Raw genomic sequence first — 26,586 nt, 5'->3', positions numbered from 1 at the left:
ATTAAATGAGATCTTACCTTCCATCTCTACGGTGGACTTTGCCGTGTTGTCGTCATGCTCCATCTTCCCAGCAGGCTTCTCTTCCTCCGCTGGAAAAAACAAGAAGCATTGAAAAGTTGTTATGTTTGGAATGTAAGAGTCACACCACATGAGGTCGATTAATTCATTCTTTAAATAGATATTATATAGTTTGGAAATATGTTCTGTGTCAAAGGGAAATGCTATTGAAGCTTGTATCTTCCTGGGAATGAGGCTTTTATTGAAATATAAAATTGTGAACAAATCCTTTTGTCTGAACATTCTGAATATTTAGAAAGTGCCTCATTGTGGGTGTGTGTGCTTTGACCTGTGAGGCTCCAGTGATATAATATCATGTCCATGTCTGATTTTTAACACTGCGCACAGCTTCGCTCCCAATCCTTCTCACTTGGGTCTGCTTCGTTTGGGTTGAGATGCAATGCAATGCAACATCTGTGTTTGTGTTTTGTTAAGTCCCAATATGTGGCCATCAGGGTTTCACAGATTGAAGTGACTTCATTCATTTCTGTCTCAGTGCCTGTGGGTATTTTCCCACATGGGGAAATGAAGACAATCACATGAATCTTCTTTTGTTCTGCAGTAATTTTAATGACTGACAAGCTGAGAACCTCAAAGGTTTTGATGTGAAAAGATTAAAATAACACTTGTCCCCAAACCGCCGTTCCATACAAACCTTTGTCTTCATCTTTATCGCTGCCGACTCCCTTTTCTTCACCGCCTTCTTTGTCGTTGTCAATGCTTATATCTTCACCTTTGTCTTGCTTTTCATTTTCGTCCTTATTTTGCTCTTGATTTGGCTCCTCGTTGGCTGAATTTTCATCTAAGAACAGACAAAATGAAAGAAAGTACATTTTGAAAGATTAATTCAGACACAAGGAGTCAAAGCCTTGACATTAAATCCTCTAATAGGTGGATGGAAAACAAGTCTGCACTTATTACGGCTGACAGGACTCTCTCAGAAACATACATTCTAACAGGTTGCTCTCTTTTGAATGAAGGTTGACTGAAAAAAAAGAGGCCAACCGTCTTAAACCTCCTCGAATAATTACTTTAGGCTGCATATGCAGGGGTGCAGAAAATGTGTACTCAAGTCCAACTGCAATCACTGCATCAAGTAAGATTGCATGTTCTCCATCTACTCAAAGTTCAAAAACACGAGTTTGAGGTTAATCGGTGCCTCTATGAATGTGATGGTTTTTCTCTTGATTTGGACACAGCTGTGTAAGAGTTTGCTGCATGGATACAAGTGCAGAGTTTCAAATATATATATCCATATCAAAGCCTTCAAACCTTTTGATCTGAGCTTTTAAAAGAGATCAATTCCTATTTTTATCGGCATGTAATTCAGACCTACTGGACTTGCTGGTGTGTGGTTGTGTTGAGAAATGCATTGTTCAGCAATTGCAATGATGTGATCACTGAAGTTCAAAAGAAAGCTGAATATTAAAATATGTAAAAAATCAGTAAATAATAGTGACTAAGTCATTATAAATGAAGTCAAATGTTACTGAAAGAAGTGCTTAGTACATAGGTAAATAGGCATTTGTCAATGCACAGATTGCATTTTTTTTAAGTAACTAAGACTGCATAATTGCACAACATATTGATCGAGAGTGTCTGACTTTCATTTGCACTCCGCATTCACACTCAAGAAGGATGTAACTGCTGCTTTTTTTGGAGGGGGGCTTATTTATCCTGCAGGTGTTGTTTTAAGCTCTATATCTTTGCTCTTCCAAGCCCCTCACTCTCTGTTTATGTCTCATGAGAAAGTAATTACATATCGCAGGTCTTGGACAGCATCCCAGGGCAGCAATTGCTATAACTCGCTCATAGACTATCTACAAAATCCATGTTCAGAGAGGCTCTATCTGTCAAATCATTGTCAATGTGATGGGATTTGAATAAAACAAAAACAGAGTAGAGACGAGGCGCTGCTCACTGCCAGTATGCAAATGCAGAATCTTAATTATATACCAGCCGCACAGAGGATATTTGGAAAAGAGAAATGGTTGTGGCTCAAAGTTAATGGTTGCCCCTTTACAACTCGCACAGACACACACACATGCAGTTCTCTTAATGCTGTAGGTGTCAGCACAACAAAACAGATCAGAGTCTTGGGATCTGTTATACAGATGCATTTAGCGCTCTGTAAACTAGTTATTCCTCTGTTGCTAACAAGGCTGCTAAGGTTCAGCCTTTAATCAAACTGCGCTGAACTGAAAACCGAAGCGAGAAGCTACACGTCCGTCACCACAAACAATTCCCATTTCCTCCAGAGATAAGAAGCCGATCAATGTGTGCCCCGTCCCTCTCACTGCATGTATAGAGCAGTGGCAATCTGCCCACTGACAATAACAAGCAATCACCCCCTCTGTCCATGCTTGACTTGTGGAGTTGTCACTCGACTGTACCTGGGTTTTGGCTCGCCATCTCCACATCTTCATCTGCCCCAGCAGCATCTGGAAAGAGACCAGAAAACTCAAAAGAGTGGAAAAAAAAAAAATTGGAGTTCAGTGTTAGAGCCTGGAGTTGAATTGAGCTGGCTTTCGATATCACCTCAAACAGCCTTTTCATTCCATCTCTTTGTGTAGTTTTGTCTTTGTACTGCAGTATGAGAGCAATGGAACCACAAAGACATGCATAAATTAAGTGACAAAAAAAAGGGAAAAAATGTCACTTCTAAAGCCATACATAATTGAGGGATTTCTTTGTTCCAAGCTTCTGTGATAAGAGAACTTTTTTTTTTTTGTCAAAGTGGTGGCACACAGGATGGAAAGACTGAACTGAAGCGAATAGAAAATTAAATTTTTCATGACAAATGACATCAAGAAGCCGTAGTAGAGCCAAGAGCCTTAGAACACGTGTTAATGGTCCATGCAGCAACATTACCGCTTTCGACGTCTTCTTCATCACCTGTTTCCTCTTTACCTGAGAGAGGAGGGGAAAAGAATAATCATCCGAACACAAGCATTTTCGGGAACACTGCCAGTCATTCATTATGAAAAACAAAGCAAGTAGTCATGCTAATGATCACTGTTCAAGTATTCATCTTCTGAAGAATTCATTTTACCATGAGCTGGCGTGACAACTTTTTTTTTTTTGGCAGAAACCTCCTGTCATGGTCCTCTTTAACTGCACGTCTTGTCTTTTCTTATGATATATATTAGACAAAAGTTAATTTTTTCAGTCTATGATCAAGAGGTTTTCTGTTCACGAAGTAGGTGATTGCCAAGTTACTTATATACATTTCTACAACTTTTTTTTTTTTTTTAACCTCAGACCCTCTCCACTTTACCTCAAATTTGCAATAATATTACAGTGAAGCCAAACTCATATGGCAAACAAACACATAAACACAGGAAACTTAATGATAGCATAAACAACCAGTTTTCTATATTTACATTGCATCATAGGTCATATGGTTTTCTTAACCATCTAAATATAAAGTGACCTCTTCAGACCAGAAGTGCTTCAAAACATGCGACAAACCAAAAGTTTGAGTTAACAGTTTTATACATTTCACAGTGGAAGACACTCAGCTAAAGGCTGCGCTCGGCTCTAATTAGACACGGCAATGCTTTGGGCTGAATGCTAATATTGACATGGGAGCAAGCATGAAGCGGCAACGCTAACATGCTTCTGTTTTGTACTTTTTCCAGCATCAGTCAATGTAATGAACAGTAAACGGCAAATGAAAGATGTTGCAACATCTCAGCTGTAACAGAGGGCTGAATAAAATACATCAATAAAATACAGTTATGTAAACGGCATTAAAAAGCCAGAATTATGAGCATCATTCTCCAGCCAATGTATTGAGAGACATGTTGAATGTAAGCACAGCTGTCATATTTTAATATCATTTAAATGTTTAAAAAAAAAACTAAATTTAATCCCCTCATCATATGTTTTGCTTGTCATCCGCTTACTTGCTCTGACGAACACACACACACACACACACACACACACACACACACACACACACACACACACACACACACACACACACACACACACACACACACACACACACACACACACACACACACACACACACACACACACACACACACACACACACACACACACACACACACACACACACGGCATTTGGGACAAATTGAGTAAATGAAAGCCATGACACCAATAAGAGAACATGCTTTACAATGGCTATTGTGCAGCTTCTATAATTGCTTTTTTAACAAGCTGCAGGGAGAAGCCATTTTTTCATATCTATGCAATTTTGCCCCGCACTCAGAACAATAAAAATGCCAGCCCCTATTAAATGGGAAAAAGGCCAGTTCTACCAGTGCGACATGTTTGTCTCAAGTACCTCTGTCCATCAGGAAGAATGCTGGTGACACACAGTAGATGGCAAGTCTTTGTATTAATCATGACTGGCATTTTGAGATAGAGCCACAGACAAGAAGGCTGAAAAGAACACTTCTTAGGGAAAAACAGCTCAGGATCAATGCTTCACTGGCCTGGAGGTCATCTGACACCTTTTTCCTGTGTTTACAAATTATGCATAGCTGCTGCATCTATCATGATTGATTCCAAACAAAAATATTTTAGATACGACAAAAGGCAGAATGTAATTTTCTCTATGTTATGTGATTATTTGTATTTGGTTTGTTGAATAGAACAGTATTCAATTTGTAAAAGGACAATATATGAATATGCACACATGTACATAAACAATATCTACTCACACAAAATAACACTACAAAAGATTACGTGCGAGGCAGATAGGATTTATTATGATTTCAGTTTAGCTCAACCAGAATACTCTCTCCAGAGTAAAAAAAAAAAAAAAGAGAGTCCAGGCAAATGCCCCATTCAGTTTGCTGCTCCATCAACCAGCAGGTGGCAGCATTGTTACAGCTTTCCTTCCCACTACTGGCACTCAGAAACTGTCATCACTGTGAATCAGGGTCTGACATACTTCACACACAAATGTCCAGCCAGCACCTCAAGATTTCTGCTGTTAACACTGCCATGAATTTCACTTTGGGAACTACAGCAACAAAAAGGCAATTTTACACACTTTTGGTGACTGAACAGCAGTACGTAGATGATAGTCTCACAAACAAACACACAGCTAAATTATTTATTCATGTCAACATCACATCCAGGGGTTCAATATTATGAGGACATAAACAATTTAAATGCTGATATGCAACCTCTCTGGCATGTCCCACCTGCACGATAGTCAAGAAAACCACAACAAATGATATGTTGTCGAAAAGAAGAGTCGTGTCCCGAAATCAAGATAAACCAAGATGATAAGTTAAGTTGCACTAACACACACATTCACACTCATGAATGCACACGCCAGCACGGCGTTATCTCTCTTCGGGCCTCGTCTGCTTTTTCTTTTATTAAAGCCAACTGGAGCAAAGGACACACACACAAAAAAAAGAAAAACATTAAAAAGTGGAGAGTTGAAAAATTCATGAGACACATGTAAAGGAAAAAGGGCTCTGAGATGACCAAGCGCAATCATTCAAAGACCTTTTGCATGTAAAAAATGTGTATGTGTGTGTGTGTGTGTGTGTGTGTGTGTGTGTGTGTGTGTGTGCGCGCCCGCACACAAGTGCAAGCAAAGTGCAACTGCGTCTGAGAGCGATGCTTGATGGGGCGCCGGCGTGTAAAAGACGGCGTCCTGTGGAGAGACCCGCTGTCTGTCCACACACAGCGTTATTAATCTGCATGTCCATCCGCGCTCCGTGTCATCTCTCGCCCTCCTCCGCACCACCCTCCCCCCACTCCTCGGGTCTCACACTCGCCAGGCAAACAGACCTGGCCAGGCATTGATTTTTGGCTTAGTGCTCACATTTTCCTGTACCCTCTGACATCCACTAATCTCACTAATACCAATCTGATATCAAATAATAGACACTGCAGGGCTGCATGCCAACTCAGGTGTGCTGTGAAGAGGTGAGACTCCAGCTTGGCCCTCTGTGCCAACATTTGCCTCTCTGTCTTGCCCACCCCCCCCCCCCCCTCCTCCCCCCTCCTCTGTCCTTATCTCTCAGTAGCTTGCAGCATTTGCATGCTGAGCTTCTGTTTCATGTGGATTACATCACAGCGTGCGCACACACACACACACACACACACACACACACACACACACACACACACACACACACACACACACACACACACACACACACACACACACACACACACACACACACACACACACACACACACACACACACACACACACACACACACACACACGGTTTATCTGTGACCCTTTTTGACAAACACAGTTTGGGGTTATTGGTAGATGATGAAGGCTCCTTTTGAAGAACAGTTGCAATACACTTTATTGTATCAGAAACTCCTGTGTTCACCAGCTGCATCATGTTTTCAGTCCATATTGAATTAATATAAGATTATTAGGAATACCAAATGTATGCAAAATGAATTTATATGGGTTTTTAAAAATGGCATTGCCACATTAAAGTTAAGTGTTCATTTCACATTCATGAGACTGTGCTGAAAACATATGACATAAAAAACACGAAGAAGCAGCATTGCAGAAAATAGACTAAATATGATTCACAGTCACATAAAGCAAGATGTCAGGTGTGTTTTGATGTTAGATGTTCAAAAGACGATAAATGAGGTGCCGTGCACAGGTTATGTGGTCTTTTATCCAGCTGGATATCTGTGTTAATTGTGTTGTTTTCACTATTTTCTCCCTTTAGTTCACAAAGGCTGAAGAAGCCTTCTGCTTGTGAGGCGGCAAAACAACTGTAAATGTAGCAGTTGTTGAGTGTGGGACAAAGTGGTCCTACTGTATAATTACCTTCAGTCCACTAACCACTGCATTTATCATAGAAACACAGTGCAGAAGACCTTAATGTTTTCTTTTCATCAGTGCTGTGGTTAAAAGCCCCTCATGCCTGACCCATGGACTGGGGAGAGCAAATCCCCTGAGGAATATGATGAATGTAATGGATCACACCGAGGCATATTGACAGACACACTTCAGCAACTCTGCTGCAGAGTGTAATTTATTCTAAAAAGTGCTCCATATATCGACTACATGAAATAGGTGACCTGCTTTGCCGGCTCTATGGACTAGACAGTGAAATATTGTCCTTTTTTTTTTGTGTGTTGTAAGAAGATCTTACAGGGTTATACAGAGGGGGTATGAGCCTCTCAAGCATCTTATGTCTGTCTCCCATAGCTGACGGTCTGTTTTTGCAGATCGCTTTTCCTCCGTTCCGTGCTATCTTGACATCTGAGTGTTTCCTATGATTAATCCTTCCTATGTGCTACATCGAACCAGACCTAACCTTTACAGTGCAGGCAGCACAAAATCATTTCTTTCCCTTCCTGGGAGAGAGGTTGTCTGAAGGACTGGCTGTTCCCATGCTAGAAAGCTGTGCCAAGGCCTTTTGTGAATGGATTAGTTACTATTAAGCTGCAGGGCCTGATAAATTAGGATTTATAAAGATTATTACAAAATACTTATGCCCTTCTAATGCTGATGATTGAATTTGTGAATCATACTGAATAACCATTGTGGATTATGGAAAGGTATGTTGAACAGGCGGGGACAAATTACTTATTGTGCTTCGTTTAACAACACTGAACGTGTTGACGCCCTTGAAGTGACTGTGCTATCTGGTCCAGCCTCTCACAATCAGCGAAAGGAAGCATTTCCCCAAAGAAAACAACCATGACTGCTATCTTCAAAAATTCCCCGCAACCTTAAGGCTTGAAGACAAATGGATGGTGTACGATTTTAATTGCCTACTAACACCCTCCAGTGTAAGAATCTAATTATCTTTGGTCCATCGTATCGGAGAAGCCTATAATTGTTTCAATATTACACATCCAAAGGGGCTGAAACTGCAGAATAGCCAGATAATGGCTTCTTAAACAAGTCTGCCTCTAAGAAAACATTCTTTAAAAAAAAAGACCAGGCTTCATCTTATATTCATTTCCCCGAAGAGGAACTTGGCATCAGAGAGCAAGAGATAACTGACCAGGAACACACTCCGTGGCTTCATCCACACCAAACATATTTATGTAAACATATACCGATTCAAAACATTTCCTCTGCCAGTGATGTTGAAAAAAAGAAACCCACTGTCATAAATAAAACAAACACAGAGTCAGAAACAGGCGTACCTCTGTTGCCGTCTTCGCTTTCTTCCTTGGTTGTGGATTTTGTAGATGGAGGTGTATTATCTATATGTAAACAAACAAACAAAGGGGATTCAGTGAAATGAGGCTGATGCTTCCATATCCCCCGGCACTATCAGGCAGTCACATACAAACTGTGAAAGATGACTTTTGACTAACTTCTCACACAGAATATTATGACATTTCTAACACTCTGCCTTGCATGGTCAAGCTTCAAAAGCCTGCATGAGGACTCTTATTGGGTCGTAGGCTGCTTTGTTTTATATACCTGCTCCAAAAGCAAGAAAAAAAAATTACTCCGATGGGAAAGAAGAATTCAAGGCTTCAAGACCAAGTCCAGACTACAGTCTGGGACAAAAGCATCGTTCCATGTGAGAATGGCAGTCATTTGAACCTTTGAATGGATTCCAGGCTGACTGATTCAAACTCTGGCTGATGGAGCAGAATAAAAGGCCAGTCCTTGGCATGGGTGCAAAAGCCCATCAAACAGGGCCAAACTGGACCGGGGCAGGGCTGCCATGATGATACAACAGAGCCAGGAATTATCAGGGGTTGTTTCAGTTGGCTTGACATTGTCTGATGCAATGTTATTATTACAGTATGCGGTTGTGAAATAGCTGGTGAGCAACACAATAGAAAACAATATAACCGGTCAGATGCAGTTCCTCTAAGCCAAGTCTTTATGATTTAGCCATTACGTGCACATTGTTTCACTCTGCAGTATCACATTTTACAGAACGCTTATAAAACTGTGCTTTTATGTTCACCCAAAATGGAATCTCATTGAAAACACAGATGCGTGTAATTGGCAAATCATGGGGGTGACTTTTGGAGGAAAAACATTTTGATAGCACCCTGGGTTGTACATCTCTGGTGAACTGAGCACTGCTTGTGACAGACAATAAAACTAACATTGCTCTCTGCTTAGTTGACTACACATGTACTATGTGGTTTTCAACTGATGTGTAAAACTCTTGCCGTTTTGTATGAAAAGTGCCCTTGTGATAACTCCTGTTTTCAATCACTTATTTTTTTTTTTTACATTTATCTGTCATTAATATCAATGGTTTTTTCCGTTCTCGCTCAGCCTCTTCTGGTGCTATCACAATAGCAGAAACAAACCCCTGAAGGTCAGGGGAATGACTTTTCCCTTTAAGATTTATCTTTATTAATTCTGTACAATATATTATACATACTAAATTTGTAAATTCAACAAATAACTATACTACCAAAAAAAGAGAGACTTTAAAAACTCAATTAATTGTGAGTGCAATAAGTGGAAAAACATTTAGACCATGTATAAAAGTTTACCAGATTACCTTTACCAGAAACACATGGAACGAGCACATATTTTTTATTGTCTATGGATCTCCCGGCTGTTAAAACTCTCACCTGATGAAGATCTATGAGAGAAGCCTAATTTTAAATACAGGAACACAGTAAAGATAACAGGACTAACACGTAGAAGCACCCAACTACCGACTCATAAGTAAAACCTATGGGCAATTTAGATCACTAATTCACCCCAGGCACCCATTTTTTAGGAGTTGCATTGAGTTGTTTGCAGTTTTTGCCTCGCAATAAAAAACAATTGTTTGATTTCAAGCCTCATAGTGTAGAATTTGCATGTTTTCATTTTGCATGTGTTTTGTTTTCCATCAGGTAGTTCCAGTTCTTCACACTGTTCCTGCATTTTTGGTTGTTTGATTATGATTATGATTAAGTGCCAGTCGGTGTAAAAACGTACCTCTGTTTCCCTATGATGGACTGTCAACCTATCCTAAGTGTGCAACCAATGCTTTTTCAACCATTTTCAGTTGGAATTGGCTTCAGCTCACACAACCCCAACAAAAGAGGGTATTCAAGTCTGATACACTTGATGTGGGATGATGGTTGAGCACCTGGAGCACTCGGTGAAAAAAGCAAACCTCCCATAGTCAAGCCAAATAACTTTATCACCGCCAAATCACACTACTAAAATCTGTACTTTACCACAAACTGGGTTGCCGAGTCTGATCAGAGACAACCTTCACTGGATGCATTATAAGAGAAAGGTGCACACGAAAACCACATAACTATAATTATTTTGTAAATCATTGAGAAAAAAAAAATCACCTTTTTTGTAAGTATTGTTTCTGCTATTCAAACGATCAACACACTGCCGTGAGTCTATTTGCTCGTACTATTGCTTATTCAGGACATCAGTGCAAAGACAAATGTCAATAGTTTATCCCGATAAGCAGTATCTGGGAGTTTCAGGCCGTGTGCCAAGATGGTGTGGTGATAAAAGCATTATGTGCTGACAGTTGTGTTTGTGCTATCGCCCGGCACATGCTGTGGAGGGATGTTGCTTTGCCGTATCTTTGTCACTTGCTTTAGGTGGTCTGAGGGCATTGTGCCCATAAGCCGGATGAGGAGAATGGTGTTTGGAATAATCTGTGGATATAAGCACTCGTAATGTAATGTACCTGACACAAAGTATTTTTAACTGCGATGAGTCAGGCCTGGGATTCAACTTGTCGCCAAATGAATAAACATTCAATTTCATCAGCTGCATAAAAGCCCACACATCACTGTCACGAACCAGGGCTACGCCGCTCACTCAGGCTCTGTGTGCTTTAATGGAGGTGTTAAGGTGAAAAGGCAACCATGAAATGTTCTGTCACTCACCTCCCTTCAGCTGCTCCTCTGTAACCTCCATGTCATTGTCTGGCAGAGAGGGGAAAATGACAGTGTGTCAAACCAAGCTGTTTTTCTAATGTACAACACAAGTGATCACACCTTGATTGGAATGGAGTATAGTATTTTGATGCCATGTACACAGGACAAAACTATAAAACTGGAATCTCCACCACTTCTTCAAAACACAAATTATTACGTTCACGTGCCAACAAGTTTGTTGAAACTCTTTTTCCCTCATTACAACATCTGCAACGGTCCACCCCCCCCCCCCCCCCAAAAAAAAAAAACAAACTTAAACAACCTCTCTCTCACATCCTCGCACCAGACGGCTGTGGATCCAGCGAGTTATTACACCAAATGACTGAGCACGTGGGTGTCTGAGGGGTGGGGGTTACATTTATGAGGCATTCTTTTTCAATTAAGTCGATACTGGTAGTCTCAGCATAAATGACACAAAATCTCCTATTTCCTCAAATTACAAGGACTGCGGGCTGGCATGGATAACTGCACTTAAAAAAAGAGAGTCCTTTGATTTTCTCCCTCTTCTGTAAGTCTATTGTGGGAGACATAGTGAACTTTAGGTGTTTCTGGGTGGATGAGTTGAGCTGCACAGTGGGAGATGAGAAGGAGGCGCTAGATGCTGCTTGACGAGGAACTGCAGTGTGAGAGACAGGGAGAGAGGAACTGTGGACGCCTGCTCACGGCGCCTGGTTCCCATGTCCAAACACACGAGCACACACTCAGCTCTTGCAACAGTTCAGCATGCCTCAACATGTCCTGTGTCATCCCTGCTGTATGCAGTAAGTGTTTGCCTCTTTATGCACACAGTCCACGTGAATGGGATGCGCAGTATTGGAAAGGACAGTATATGCATGTGTATGGCTGTGCATGTATCTGCAAAATGACTGCATCGTGGTTAACAAGCGAAAGCAAGCGTTAGCTTTGATGAAAGGCTGTTGTCATCTGTTCTGTAGAAGCGTAACCATCAGAGCTCCCTATGGATCCAGCGACAGGCTTTTCTTTTGTATTACACTGAATAAAAGGGTACAGTGCATTAATCTAACCCTGCTAGGGGAAACAAAAGAAGGCCCACTGATACAGTATTTCTACAGTACAAGAATGGAAACTCAGGATGTCTCAGCTGCTGCCACACACTATAACATCATTACCATGGCTCAACACTGCAGACGAGTGTGACTTAGTCTAAAATAACAATATATGACACCTTTATTTTGCTCCAGCTTTTTCTCCAAGGTGTAAAGTCATCTACCTTGCAAGGGGATGATAATTGATGAGAAACATTTTGGGAAATAGGCCCAATCATGTTTCCGAGAATTAGATGACAGGATTGATTCCACTCTCATGTCTGTGCGCTAAATATGAAACTAGACCCCGAGATGATTAACTTAGCATAAAGATTGGGGGAAAGGAAATAGGAAGCCGAGCGCTATCTGAAGGCAAAGAAACATCCATATTAGTACTGCTGTAAAGGACACTAATTAATGCTCTCAGTCAAAACATGACTGCTGAAAAGTACCTGCACAGGACGATGAAGTCATCATACAAGGCCTAGAAAACCTCAAGACATTTTTTTTTTTCATTTTGGTTTGCAACAATAACAAAATCGAATTGAATATCTAAATGTCCACAGCCCTGGAGCTAATGCCTTTTCCTTTTTATCACGATACTTCTGATTTTACTTTAAGAGCAAAGCTTGTCAAGACAGAGAACATTCTTCACAGTTATGACGTTTAATCTGATCTGGTCTATATTACTACATTTTTGTATGTGTGACTTATTTTTAAAGATGGCTATTCATAGATATGGTGAGGTGCGGCAGCACATTCATATCAGCCAAACCTGACTGAGAGGCCGTGCACACTTTCTGACAACCACGTCACTAACACACCGTGGTTTACTCATTTCTCTGCTCCAAGTGATAACCATGCGAAAGAAAGATAGACTTCATTTTCACTGCTCACAGGGTTCCTGTGGTGCTTCGTGTCAACAAATTATATGTGTGTGATAAAAGCCTGTGCATACCATAGATTTACTTCTTTCAAAGAGAGGTTGGGAAGTTCACGTGATGGTTTCATCGTGAACGTTGTGGGGGAGGCGAGTGTGTGTAGGTTGGGGGGCTCCGAGTATGGAGTGCATTAAGAGCCATGTAAATAAATGTCAATTGCAAAGTCAGTGAAACAGTTGGAGAGAATGCAGCAGCCTCTGCAGATCTGTGGGCTGTGTTAATATTGTCAGAACCGTGGCTGATTGAGGAGAAGAAGAGAGGGAGCCCAGCTTGTGGGCAGCCACCCGGATCATATTAGTGGAGGAGTGTACCCAGAATCAATTTCAACATGCTTTTGCTCTCGACAACCACAGCTGCCTGACTGCTTCCATGCTCGCGGATAATACGCACCAAGGCAAGCATGTGGTCAATCACGACAATCAGAATACATAATACGATCATGTCAGATGATTAATTGCATTGATTGAACTATGAATATTAAACAGTTAGATGCTCTACTTTGTATTGTATTCTTCCAAAGTTACAAGCATGGGAGCCCTTGAAATTTTCTAAATGTGAAGGTTCCTTCATACGACATAACACCGGCCTGCCCTCCTAACCAGACAGCATGACCGTCACAGTACCTTTGAGATACATGAAGCATCGAGCTTTTCAAGTAATGAACAGGTGATTATATCACTGGTAATGGAAAGTGAATGGTGCTACAGATGCCAAAGCTTGCTGCATTGTGCATTAGCTTGTTTGCCTATTAACATATTTCGGTATTTGGGCATTAACGAGGCCCCTTTAAAAAGAAAAAGAGCATGACTCTAAATGCATTAAGTGCTCCTTGAGCTGGTGCCACAATAAAATACCAAAGACTGTTTTTGAGAACTCCATAATTACTCATCAAACTTCATACCGGTGCAAAGAAAAATCTGCAGTCATTTGTTTGAGTCTTTCACAGAGATGCTAGTGTTCAAAACTTTCAATGCCAGACACTGTGTGGCTTCCCATTTTATATGAATGTGTGTGTGTGTGTGTGTGTGTGTGTGTGTGTGTGTGTGTGTGTGTGTGTGTGTGTGTGTGTGTGTGTGTGTGTGTTGTGGCAGATGTGCCTGTATGCAGGTGTGCGTGAGCATTCTTGTCAGCAAAGGCTATTTTTCAGTTTCCTCCTTCTGCAGAGAAGCAGCCATATTTTGGCTCTTACATAGTGACAGCTTGTGGAAACGCACATTGTAATAAAGCAATTTCCTGTATGCAAATGTCCTGTTTACACATTCCGGCTCCAGTCATTGTCACTTGACAGATTGGGTGAATATGAGGAAAGCAGCCATACGATGAAAAATGAGAGTGGTGAGGCTTCAAAAAAAAAAAAAAAATCTATTGTACCTATTCTCTGCTGTAGACATGCTCAAAACTGATGTCACAGGGAAGATCCTCAGTTTCACATGACCACAGCACGCACAAACAAATTACAGACAGATCAAGGCCACAGCTCGATAACAGCTTGCTGATGGAGGAGCCGACAGAGAGGCTTCTCCTTGATGTAATGAGGAAGAATAGCAGAAAGTGGGGGAATGAAGTAATGGGCATGGAAACAAGGAGAGGCTTAAGTGAGAATAAGTGAGAGTGGGGGTGGGGCGTTGGTTGGGGGGTTGGGAGGGGGTACATGTGACAAGGGGTTATTGAAAGTGAGAGGATGTTGCAGGAGACAGAATGGTCTCGCATCTGTGTGATGCATTCAGTGTTACTGCAAGATCTAACCGACTGTCTATCTCTTACAGTGAGGATGATGAGATGTTCTGAAAATGCTCGAGCACACCTGCAGAGCTAATTCACAGCCTCTGATTCACTGGTGCCACTCTGTGCCGGATAAATGCGAGTCTTTTCCTACTATGGTGTTATGCATTACCTACATGGTGCAATCATACCAATCAGTTTCTTTCTCTAAAGCACAGCTTTCATATACTGCTGAAACTACACTGAATCTACACTGCCATCCTGACTGGATGAAGGAAAAGGAAATGTCACTTCCATCTGTGAGTAAGAAGCCTGCATTCACAACATAGGCAATTATGCTGTAGGTATATTATGATTTCCTTATGGAAAAGTTAAAGGGAGCTTTTATTTTCATTGGCAGTCTGTTAAAAGCTCTGAACTTGCACCTGGGGTGAAAGACCAGAACAGTTATAGGTGGTTCAATCCCTCCACACAATGACTCTGAATGGGAAAGTCACAGATATTTGGCCAGTTTGTCTGCAAGAGAAGTATTATCTTCTCTAGCCCACTAGTATATATATGCAGACTTGTGATAATGGTTGATTCTGATTGTGGTGGTGGGGGGGTGTCAAAGGACATGAGAGAGGCGAGGCACTGATGAGAAACATTGTGAGGGTCGTGAACGCCGTGGTCGCTCTGTGGACCCAACATTTAATCAAAAGCTAACCTCTGACTCCTTCATTAGAATCTCATTGCATCCTGCTAAATAACAGCTTTTTCAAAGAATTATCTTGTAAGAGTATAACTCCTCAAACTTTTCTGATAGCCTTGGGTGACACAGACACACAGTCAGTTCTGTTACTCGCTCCCAGACTTGGCGATATACAGGGCATTTATCCACTGACAGCACTTTTAAATGGCGGGAGTGATAACTGGAGAACAACAGCTCCAGACTCTCATCTCAAAGCACTAATATGATGAGACGGGTGCTTGGTGCATGGGGGCAGGCGGTATAATTAAGGTCTCTCCTCAGAATGTAATCTTTCACGGAAGAGCTGGGGCGAGGAGTTGCAGAGATGACGGGAGTGCAGGGAGAACAAAACACTCTCCATCTGGGAGCAGCGAGATGAAGGTCTGAGAGCCGGTATTCCATTGGGGAGGTGAGGAGGGAAAAGTGAGGTAAATGGGAGGTAATGCTAGGCTGGTGCAGCCAGCCAGCCTCTTTCGGCTCCCCCAGCTATTCAACTCAATCCTCTGTGGAGCCCCCCCATCAGAGCCGGTGACTGCTCCTGGTCCCAGAAAAAAAAAAAGGGATGATGGCATGAAAAGGGGGAGGGAATGGAGAGACGGCAGAAAAGAGAGTGGGAGTAGAAGATAATGGATGTTTGTTTATTTCACACACAGAATTGAGGAGCAGTAACCAAGGAAGATCAGTGGTTGCTATGCATCCCTGAGTTTTTTTCCTTTTTTGACGGACACATTCCCTGGCATGGATGATTATTACAGTCAATCAAATCTGACATTAAAGTCCCATTAGAGTATCAACAATTACAGAAATATCAGCTTGCTGATTCAGTGACAAAAAGACCAACTCCTCCAATCCAATTAAGGCAATATACAGAAAACCTGACACTTGTTTAACAACTGTCAGCATACATTTTCACTGTTAATCCCCCTCATGGCTTAGCGACTGCATTAAATTTGTTTACATTGCAAGGTGTCACCCCAGCCTGACAGGTCCTCACGCTACAGCTTTTAGAATGCTGCAGATGTTTTCTAGGACACAAAAAGTTACAGAACCATATTACGTGATGTTATCCCATACGTTTTCCATCTTGGAATGTTTTAACAGGAGAAAATAAAAAAAAAGATATATTGAGTATATGAACTCAAATACAATAAAAATGGGTAACAAGAAATGCAATCAAAGAATTACTGTAGTCCATTCAGTTGGAATCAAATGTACATACCTTGAAATATCACAGACATTTTCTTCTTATAGATGGCGAAATCAGTCTCGAGGAAGACACAGAATATGACCCGTGTGATCTGCAGAGGAAGAAAAATTGTTAGAAAAGAGGTTAGTGGGCATGCACAAAGAAGCAGAATTTCTTATAAATAGACATATCTTATTTTTTCATGATATCAGGCAGCATCATTTGGTTTGTGATCACAGCCATTCAGAAATTAGTTGGACGCCCAATCAAAAACCCCAAAACAATACTAACTTCCTCAAGAATACAGCAGCACATTAAATCAGAGTTAATGTCAAGGGAATTCATGCACTTGTTGGAGTAAAACATTTTTTGTATTACACAAAGGGCAGGAATTGCAACATTAAAGATGGGCATTGGAAAACCAATAAAAAGAAGAGAGGGAAAACAAACTCTTTCCACTCTGGCAAGCAAAGAAGCTCTCTGCACTCTGAAGATTCACAACAACACAGCAGTGGAAGACGAATATCTAAATGAGATCCCACATTTCGAGACTACACGCTTGAACAGAATTGTGTATTTCCAAATTATTACAAAATAACTGGAGGAATTTGTAATCACAATAATCATTTTAGAACCCCGTTGTGTGACACCATCACAAGGAAACACTTCAAATATAAATAATTTTGACCTCAGTGCACAGTAAGATGACTAAATGGGAATTAATACAATTCTTTGGTTGTCCAGAATTGACCAAAAAAAATAAAAAATCCAACAGCGAAATGTTGTAATGTTGCAGGTATTAGTGGATATTTAAAAAGTAAGAAATAACAACTGTGATCTTGAGTTCTATGTCCTGGAGAGACGAGTTGAAATCAAGCAAGACTGCAGAGAAAGAGGTCACCTCTGCCTGTTTCACCTTTCCCAAGCAGCGTCTCAGATGTAAAGGCATCAGTCACAGTCGCAGAGCTGCATTACGATCTACAGCAGCAGATAATCGCTTGACTGAATAATGGCAATTTTACACAACAGCCATAATGGTAGGAATCCACCCACTGCCTTCCTCTGTGCACGATAGTGAAGTTCTGCGGGAATAAAAGAAGCTCACCCGCTTTTCCCACTCCTGACCCTTACCAATACAAGCATCCAATTCAAAGGCCCCTTTCTGGTGCTCACAGTCATTTATCTATTAATAGTTTATGATCAGTGCTTTTGGGTAAATGTTAGGAGCTGCATGCAGGATGGCAACATTTTATTTGGCGAGAGGTCTTGGGGGGCACTTTGTTCATAAAATGTAGACTCCCTCAACCCCCGTCAACCTCCACAGAAAATGGGGGAAAAAAAGCTTTAAGTCTCCTTTGAAGTCATGGACACGCTGACAAACAGAAAAAGTGATAATATGCCAAGATAGTGCATACCACTGTGTGCTGGAAGGCCACAGGACAGAGGCTCCCCAAGAATCTCCATTACTCTTTTGTGGCACTCTATTCTAAAACTGACTGCCTACTGTGAAACAGGATGAATCATGAATTCATGCTTTGCATCACACACACACAAACACAAAGCCCACTGTGTGCACATTTACACAGATACTTTTCATGCTCACTGCATTTCCTGGATGTCATATTTGATAGGATGGAGCGGGGGGGGGGGGGGGGGGGGGAATGGCAGTGAGTAGTGACGATAGAACTAAATAACTAAAAACAAAATCTTGGTGTCAATCTTTTAGTGTAGCTTCTGAGACAGCGTGTCCATATTCTGCTCGAGGCTCAGGCAAATTCTTTTATTCCACAGATCAGAAACACATCGTATGATCTCTTACAAATATCGGCCAGAGAGGGACGCCAAATGAAAACAGAAATTCTCAGGTTCAACATTCACATTCTGTCTGTGTCTAAACGAATAACCATTGGGCGAGAATTCATAACAGCACAAAATGAATCAAATACACAAGGAAGGTGATCTGTGACTTTTTCTTTACTCAAGTAAATTCCACCAGTCTGAAAGAAGATTCTTTCCAAGCTAACCAGAGATGGCTTATCTCCAAGAGGCATGCTCTGCTTACTGGAAACACACCCATGAAATGTTGAAGAGCATCTTCATAAATAGTACTGTCAAACCAATAGCTCACACAAAGATGTCTTCCATCATATATGTTTAAACATATACTATTCATAGCAAATAAATCACTCATCGCACGAACAGTCACTCCCTTTCAAACTTGCAGGATACTGATATCTTTTAGCTGGTTTTACGCAAACAAAACAAGAGAAAATATGATGTACCGTACTAAGGGGGAAATTATAACATAACATGTGAATTAAAAAAGTAACTCTGAACACATTTGATTTCATATTTATTCAATTTAATATTTTGATCTGAAGGATAGGAATTGTACATGAGACTAAAAAGGCTTGGTTTCATGTGCTTACATGTATTTAAAGGTTGATATATGGTTCTACGGCCAAATTCCTAATAAGGTTAAGATTGTCAGGGTTTGCCACTTAATCGTAATGTTTAAGCTGCAGGTGACAAGCAAAGAAATGCATAATATCAATGAGGGGGCCACACAAGTGATGCTGTTACAACATGAAGTGTGTGTGCATTTGTGTTGAGTGTGCACCCTACAGTCGTCAAGGTTGAAAAAGTTAATGGAAGACTAATTAGAAAGCTGGGATCACTGCATGCTAACCTGCCCAGTCATTACTCATCCCTGATTGGGGAGCCTTTGTCAAAGGGTGAGCACAAAATGATTGGGTCCCCGGGTTGGATAAGGAAGGGATGATCGTCACGACAATACACGTGGCCTGCCCTGGAAGCTGCAGTTGACCTTGCTCCGAACTCTTTGAGCTGCACTCGGTGAACTGAAATGACAGAGACCTCCTTTTCTACAGAAAGGAGTACAACATTGCATAAATAACCATTTTCGACTTAGTTTATATGGTTATTATTATGGTTTGCAGGATGAAAAAAAGAAATTAAAAATATATTTGGACCTCTCAGCTAAGGCTTAGCGTTGCGATGAGTGTACACAGCAATGTGTTATCCAAAACAAAAGACATTAATTTATATTGCAGACAACATTCCTTAACACAAAGGCTCTCTTGTGAAATATTAAATCTTGCAGGGTAAAGATCACATTCCAATTATTTCTTTTAATTCCTCTACAGATCATTCCTCATCAAACCTAATCAATTCAAAATCTATGGCTCTTGGTTGTAATTGAGTTTTGAACATATGATAAGACGAGACTAATTAAAATGATAATGCCAGGGGCTCTGTGGTTAAACCTATGCATGTCGCCGATTTGCATGGCACATGGAACTTGGAAAACCGAGATTTGGGAGTGGCGAACCGTGTCCGTTTGTGACAGATCTATGTGCTACTGTGTTAATGAGCAGCATGAAGCGAGCTGAAATTGTCCTTTACTCATGTCTCCCGCTTCATGAAAATCCTTGTGTGTGATTTTTAATTTGTGTGTATCGGTGGATCATCATTTTGGCGCCGGACTCGCCAGGTGCCCCAGACTCCAACTGGCTGGCTAACAGATGAGCTGTCATAGCTGGCCACCCATGCCCATAATTACATTGGGGGCACTGCCAGTAGAGTCTGACTCGAAGGCTAGAAGCACGTATTTTTGCTACTTGCATTTCCTTCTTGATTCTGTCACAAACAATAATAGGGACAGGTTGCCCTAGCATGTCTGCTCCAGCTGGAGCCCGAACCCAAGGGAGGTGTGTGTCTGCATGCTCTCCGCTGCTTCGTTACTGAGTCATTGGCTGATGCAGAGTCCTGAGTGTTTGCTTCCAGATGGACAGCAGTGGCAGAAGACAGATATATAATATCATCTGCTGAAAAAAATCTGTTCATTCAATTTATTTGTTTGTGTTCTCCTGTGTAACGAGTGAAGAGTTGCAGGCGCACGATTGAGTTGTGCACGTCACCAATCCATCACAGTGGCTGGCTGCAGTGGCCTTTATTCCGGTTATCATATGTACACAAAGAAAACATGTGCTCCGTTTGTTCTGTTTATGATTTATTCATCCCCGACATGACATCTGTGACATATGAGTGCTGCCTCTGATCATACACTGATAGTACATGTCATTGTTCGAGACAGATTGAATAATTTCTGCAAATTATTCCTGAGCCATAAATATCTCGGCTTTCTCGATGCATCATCAAAGCCATAATCAGCGAGCACTCGTCTTCTTTGTTGTCAGATGTGCTGTATTGGATGGAGGGTTCACTCTGCGGCAGGTGGACCATATCCAGGTCCTATTACTGACATAATTACACACAGCTGCGTCCCTCTCACCACTAGTATACAGAGCTTACAGCAACACTGAAAAGCACAGGGAAACGGAGGCTGGGACAGACACCTACAGTCAGACCTTGAACACGTTCAACCACAAAAACATTTAAACATACTTCATGAAAACGAAGGTACATCGCTTGTTTGTCTTGTCACTGCGACATCATGTGCGTCTTCCGCTGTTTGCCAGAGCTGGAGTTGAGGTTGGTGGCAGTGCTGACAGCGGCGCTGGCGCTGGCACTGGCGACTCAGGTGAAGCTGTGAGCCGCCTGCTCCATTTGACTTTGATTGACCTCTCTGCCAGCAGAGCTCCAGCTCCACCTGCAGCCAGCCAGTGAATTATCATTTCAAAGAAGTGCCCAGAAAAGGTTATCCCTTTGAACAAAATGCCTCCATCTATACATCAAAGAGCGAACTTGACATTGGGCTTTGAGAAAGAATGGTTACGACCAAAGCACGAAAGAAAGTGCTGAGCTCAAATTCTTACTTCCCCAAAGCCAGCCAACATTAGTGGGCCACTATATCATGATAAGGGCAATAGGGTAGTCAATGGAGTCAGCTTAATATTGGAAAATAGACTACAGATTTTGATAAATGCTTATGTACACGATTATGCATGAGTGCTCAGCACAGTATGACTAAATAGAAGCGATAACATTCCGGTAAGGCGCCTGGTTATTTCATCAGTGTAAAACATCACCACACTGCTTCTTAGACCATATGTGGCGAAGCATTAAAACATTTGACAGGAAAATGCTGTCTTGTGAGATTTGGTGAAAATTCCATAAGATAATATATCAGCAATTTGTATGTTAATTCAACAAATGCTCCATGTGCCTCACATATTTTACACATTAGAGCCGAACAAATACTTCCGACTGTATATTCATGCTTCATCGCTGTGTAGCACTGTAGATGAAAATTGGAGTACCGCCTGCTTGAGGCATCTTGCATTTCTGCTCACAATTTCAAAAACTGTTCTCTCAAACTGAAAGAGACAGCATTTGACTTTCACAGGCTTTGAGCCGTTCCTGCCAACTCCCACTGCCAGCAGCAGAAGCGCTGTGCTATCTGATTAAAAAAAAAAAATAAATAAACTAGACGCAATTTCAGTAGAAAAAAACTCGCAATTCATCCCATTTACTTAACGTTATTATAATATAGAACCTCGGTGTAAAGAGGAGCGTAGGCATTATGAATTTTAAATCCCCCAGTCTATCTTAACAATGAAAATATCAAATAAAACAGCTAAAATCCTCTAAAGTGGCAGTTTTCTATCTGTGAGTTTTGCCTTATCAACATACAAAAAAAAGTCAACAACCCACAGAACAACAGAGACTGACATCGCCTGACTTTAACAAAATTTATAGTTGGACATAACCAAAGACGATAATGAAAGTACTTCCCCGCCGACAGTACTTGTAATTATCTTGGATGAGATCTAAGCGTAAAATGAGTCCCACCAGAGCTTTCTGGTTCACAATACTACAATACTGCTTGGCTCATGACCAATGGTACAATAAGTTCCACTGACAACTCTGTCAATTAATATGGATGGTCAAATAATTATAGTGATGGACTACCTGTGTGAAGTCTAGAGGGAGTGAGGAGAGTGTGAAGGAGAAGGATTACTCCATTTTCTAATCATAAAGATGAGGGGTGGTGTAGCTGTGGCTGAGGTCATAGGGGAAAGATGAAAGAAGGACTAATATGAGGGCTGTATCTATGATCCATGGCTGCATTTGTAATGATCTGACCTCTGGACAGCCACTAGCGTCTAATAACAACTGCTGATCAGCCATGTGGCAGAATGTTTAAGCTGAGGGAGGGGTACTGTCATGACTTTTTAAAATGTATGGGAAGTGTGTGAAATTCAAACTTTGCAGCAAGGAGGAAATAAATTGAATGGGTATCGAATAAAATCCCCCAAAATTTCAATGTCAATTGAAGGGTGTGTTTTCTTTAAGTGATCTGACTATTAGAGCACAAATATATCTAGTATCTGAGATATGTTGGCTTTGACTTGTAACCGCCTTCTGACTCCATAACTAGATGTAAAAATAAAAAAATAACCATCTGTCTTTTTTTTTTAACAGACCTTTTTCAAAAGTTTTCAAAAAGCTTAGCTCTGTTTCCATTCAACTTTTCTCATCGGGAATCCATTGTTTGTCTCCACAAGGGGATCGTATGTTGCAAATCCTACTTCATAAAATCTTTGGTTTAACGCTGTCAAAGAAGGACCTTGTCTGTGCTTTCACTGGCTTGCTGTTTGTGTTCATCACCCACCAACTCTCTTAATATAAAATATTAAGATAACCAGACTGATAACCAACAGAAGATAAAACATGTTGACTTCGAAGGAGCTTCATATGGATGTGTCAAGTTCTGCCTGCTTATGTGCTCTCCTGGAACATGCGGAGAGCTGCTTGTCAAATCCACTAACATTTTCACTTTTATGATGCCCACTCAATATATGCTCACACACTTGGAGGAGGCCAATAAGAGCAAACTCAGCCCCCTCTGTAGGACCCCTCTGTGTGTGGTCAGGTATAGAAATCCTGCAAAGCTGGACCTGTTGATGAAGTCATAATACATCTTCTTGTCAGACAGAAACACTATTCAAGGACAAACTCCTGCAGCAGCACTGGTATTAAAAAAAACCAATCTCTTAAACAAGTCAAATCTATGCTGTGCAATACAAAAAAAGAGAGGAAAAAAAGAAATATATATTCCTTTTTGAATTTTGGATGCTATCCCTTTGGTGTCAGTGGGCTTTTGCAGCGGTCAGTTTGAGTCTCCCAGTGATTGTTCAGTATGTCCGGCTCCTCCTTTTCAGCTACATGTTTGCCCTGTCTGGGCCTGACTGTTTCTGAGGAGGTTTCCTTGGAGGAAATATGTGGTGTTATCCAGCCAGGTCCACTCTTCTTTGAGTGTTACACAAAAGCTGCCAGATAAATGGGAATCCAATCCAGGATCTTCAGAAAAAAAGAAATACATTCCCAGAACTGCATACAATGAACTGTACACAGAGACCAAAGTGGCCATACAGAAGCCCAACAGAGCAACTGGCGAGCTGTAATTTATCCAACAAACATATCTGCATTTCTCTGGGAGAGCTCTGTGAACGGATGTGCTGCAGGCTATCAAAGACAGCTTTTCTTTATCCTGTGAATTCTTATTAAAAGCTCTCTGTCCAGCCTTGTAACCCTGTCAGTACCTGACCACTATAATGCAAATCAGCCAGAAAGTGTGTGGGCTATCCTATCCTCCATGTCAGAGAAATGCTAATAATTTTTTCAGTTCTCGAAGGTTTTGCCTCCATGTGATGTTTTCTCTCTTTCCTGTGGATCTTAATGGCAGAAGGTCAGGAGGAGCACACATTAGAAAGTACATGCTTTCATATACACTCTGCTGGGTAAAGCTAGTACCTGTGTACTGCTTATATAACAGCATCTGTGCAACATGTCAATATGGCGTTCAGGTAGGAATATTAATATATTCTCCTTTTGTTCCAACGCATATACCATCTACATTATAGCTGGCTGAACTCTCAAAGCAAAGATTCATTAAAGCACTTTTTCACATTCATATCTGAACAGTCTGAGTAATTTTCAATGGTTGGTTACTTAATTTTAACCATAGAAAATAACCTTTTGTCCTATTTTCCATCCATTTAGAGACAAATTCACAATCTTGTAATTATTTCAACCATCCTATGAAGTTTTAGTTGACTGTGAGCCGTCCAAGACAGAAAAATATGTGAAGTATTCCAAATATGTGTATGAAATAGATAAATAGACAGGTGTTACAAGAAAGCAATGATTGCCACTGTGAAATTACAGCAGATTTACACACTGTGGAACTAAACATGGGGTGGAGACTGTAGCAAAAGGGAATAACAAAGACAATAAACATTGATCCTGAGAGCAATACCATATGGCTGTGTTGGTGACTTCAAACCGGAAAGCAAGCTTCAGACCAGAGGTGCTGTTTGACATCACTTAGAGAGCTGAGTGGATATCTGATCTGAACTGTGTCCGACGTATGATGGGAATTTACGACCCCTCATGCAACATGCATTGTCGAAAGAAAGCATATATTGATGTTGACAGCCTGGCAAAATGCCTATTGGGGGGACCAGCAAATTAGGATTACCACAAATGTAGAGAAAGCACTCCCAACTTTAAAGGCACATAAATCATTATTAAACAGGGACAACACAGGCTATTTGGCTGTGGTAAAAGGCAGCTAACAGTCCTCAGTGCAAAAGCAAATAAAAAAAAAAAAAATCTACATAAGGCAGTAAGTGCACATGTTGTCCTCGAAGTTGATGTGTTAGAAGACAAGCAAACAAACCAAACTGTGGTGGCTGGATGACCGAGTTAAACTGCTGCTGTTGTGGTTTGATTCCGGTCCATTGTGGGGCAGTGCCTATCAAAAGTGGTAAAAGCACTATGTGCCTTCATTTGGGCTCCACTTTGCAACTTAGAGGGTCTGCTGTTAAGAACATGGTGCCAGGTACCACAGCACATCGTTTGAGGTCTAGCGTGGTACAAGGCAGGGCTGTTTGTGACAGGCAGAAGGTTAGAATTGATTGCTGTAAATCACAGTGGGCGACTAGTTTAAAGGATAAAATACCAAGTAAAATATCGTGGGGCTTCTGAAAGGTCAATCATCAAGATGCAGGAAGTGTCACAAATTGTAATTTTATGTTGCTAATGTATTTCTTACAAATGTGGATATGGCATCATAAGTGTGGAGATGATAAACTCAACCCTTCATTTATAACACAATGTGTTCATGAATCTGAACAATGTTCCACTCTATGTGTATTAATGAGCACAATACACAAAACCCCCGCAATTTGAGACACAACACCAGAACACTAAGTCCAAAAGTGAAAGACATTGTTGTCAGAGTCAACCAAATGTGTTGCGTTTCACTATACCAAGGAGGCAAATACTGCACACACATCAATGCGTTGATCAAAACTCACCCTAAATCCACAAACAACATCAACAGAATGAACAAACACTTTTCTAAGAGCACCCTCAGGCTTACTTGTCATGTTGGGAGAATATTTCTGAAACATCAGTAGGGGAAAGTGGGGAAGAAGATTGCTTTTTACGTTTTAAAATGAAAGAAAATGATGTGGATGTTGATACAGGAAGACCTAAAAATGCATGAAAAATATGTGTGTGTTCTTTGTGATTCTTTAGCTGGCTGCAGACTAATGAGTCTCGGTATTCTCTCTTGAGAGTGGACATAGGTGTCACCCACTCAGGCCTTTACTTTTTAATAGAAACATCTTTGTGATTGTGAATTTGGTCATGGAAAAAGTCAGATGTGAGCTGTTACAATATGTCAGGGTTGCTACCACTACAGCTGGCCTTAGCACATCTATCTCACATCTGGGCATCTGTTATTTATAGTTCTCATTAATTCTCATAAAGATTGTTTAAAGCAGATGATATTTTGACTAAACACACTGAATATTACCTTCAGCTGTTGCTGAACAGATGTTTTACTTTCATTATGCTTTCTGACTGGAATGAGTGTTGTAAGGGAAGCAAAGAGGGAGCTAAATGACAAAAAAGGAAGAAATAAACCTATTTGACATCTTTGTGTCCCATTTGCTTTCTGTTGGTGAATGGCACCTCGACTTGCAGGATTTAGATGAAAAAGAATTGTTGTATTTACATGCATTTTGGAGCTTCTTGTCA

The 26,586-nt window shown here is 41.0% G+C and overlaps 1 protein-coding gene across 3 annotated transcripts in view; it reads right to left on the bottom strand.

The window, feature by feature from the left end:
* Positions 1-26,586, bottom strand: part of macrod2 (mono-ADP ribosylhydrolase 2) — a 419,737-nt gene that overhangs the window by 20,625 nt on the left and 372,526 nt on the right. For all 3 annotated transcript variants that reach the window (XM_080507957.1, XM_080507958.1, XM_080507959.1), the window contains exons 9-15: positions 16,585-16,663; positions 10,876-10,914; positions 8,191-8,250; positions 2,929-2,967; positions 2,451-2,498; positions 713-859; positions 18-89 (exon numbers count right to left, since the gene is read on the bottom strand). In XM_080507957.1, coding sequence (XP_080364083.1) covers positions 18-89; positions 713-859; positions 2,451-2,498; positions 2,929-2,967; positions 8,191-8,250; positions 10,876-10,914; positions 16,585-16,663 — 484 coding nt within the window. The remainder of the gene's footprint in view (positions 1-17; positions 90-712; positions 860-2,450; positions 2,499-2,928; positions 2,968-8,190; positions 8,251-10,875; positions 10,915-16,584; positions 16,664-26,586) is intronic.

This window comes from Blennius ocellaris (genome assembly GCF_963422515.1).
Source record: "Blennius ocellaris genome assembly, chromosome: 13".
Lineage (NCBI taxonomy): Eukaryota > Metazoa > Chordata > Actinopteri > Blenniiformes > Blenniidae > Blennius > Blennius ocellaris.
The sequence above is the reverse complement of the archived record's forward strand: the minus strand, read 5'-3'. Positions and strand labels throughout refer to the sequence as shown.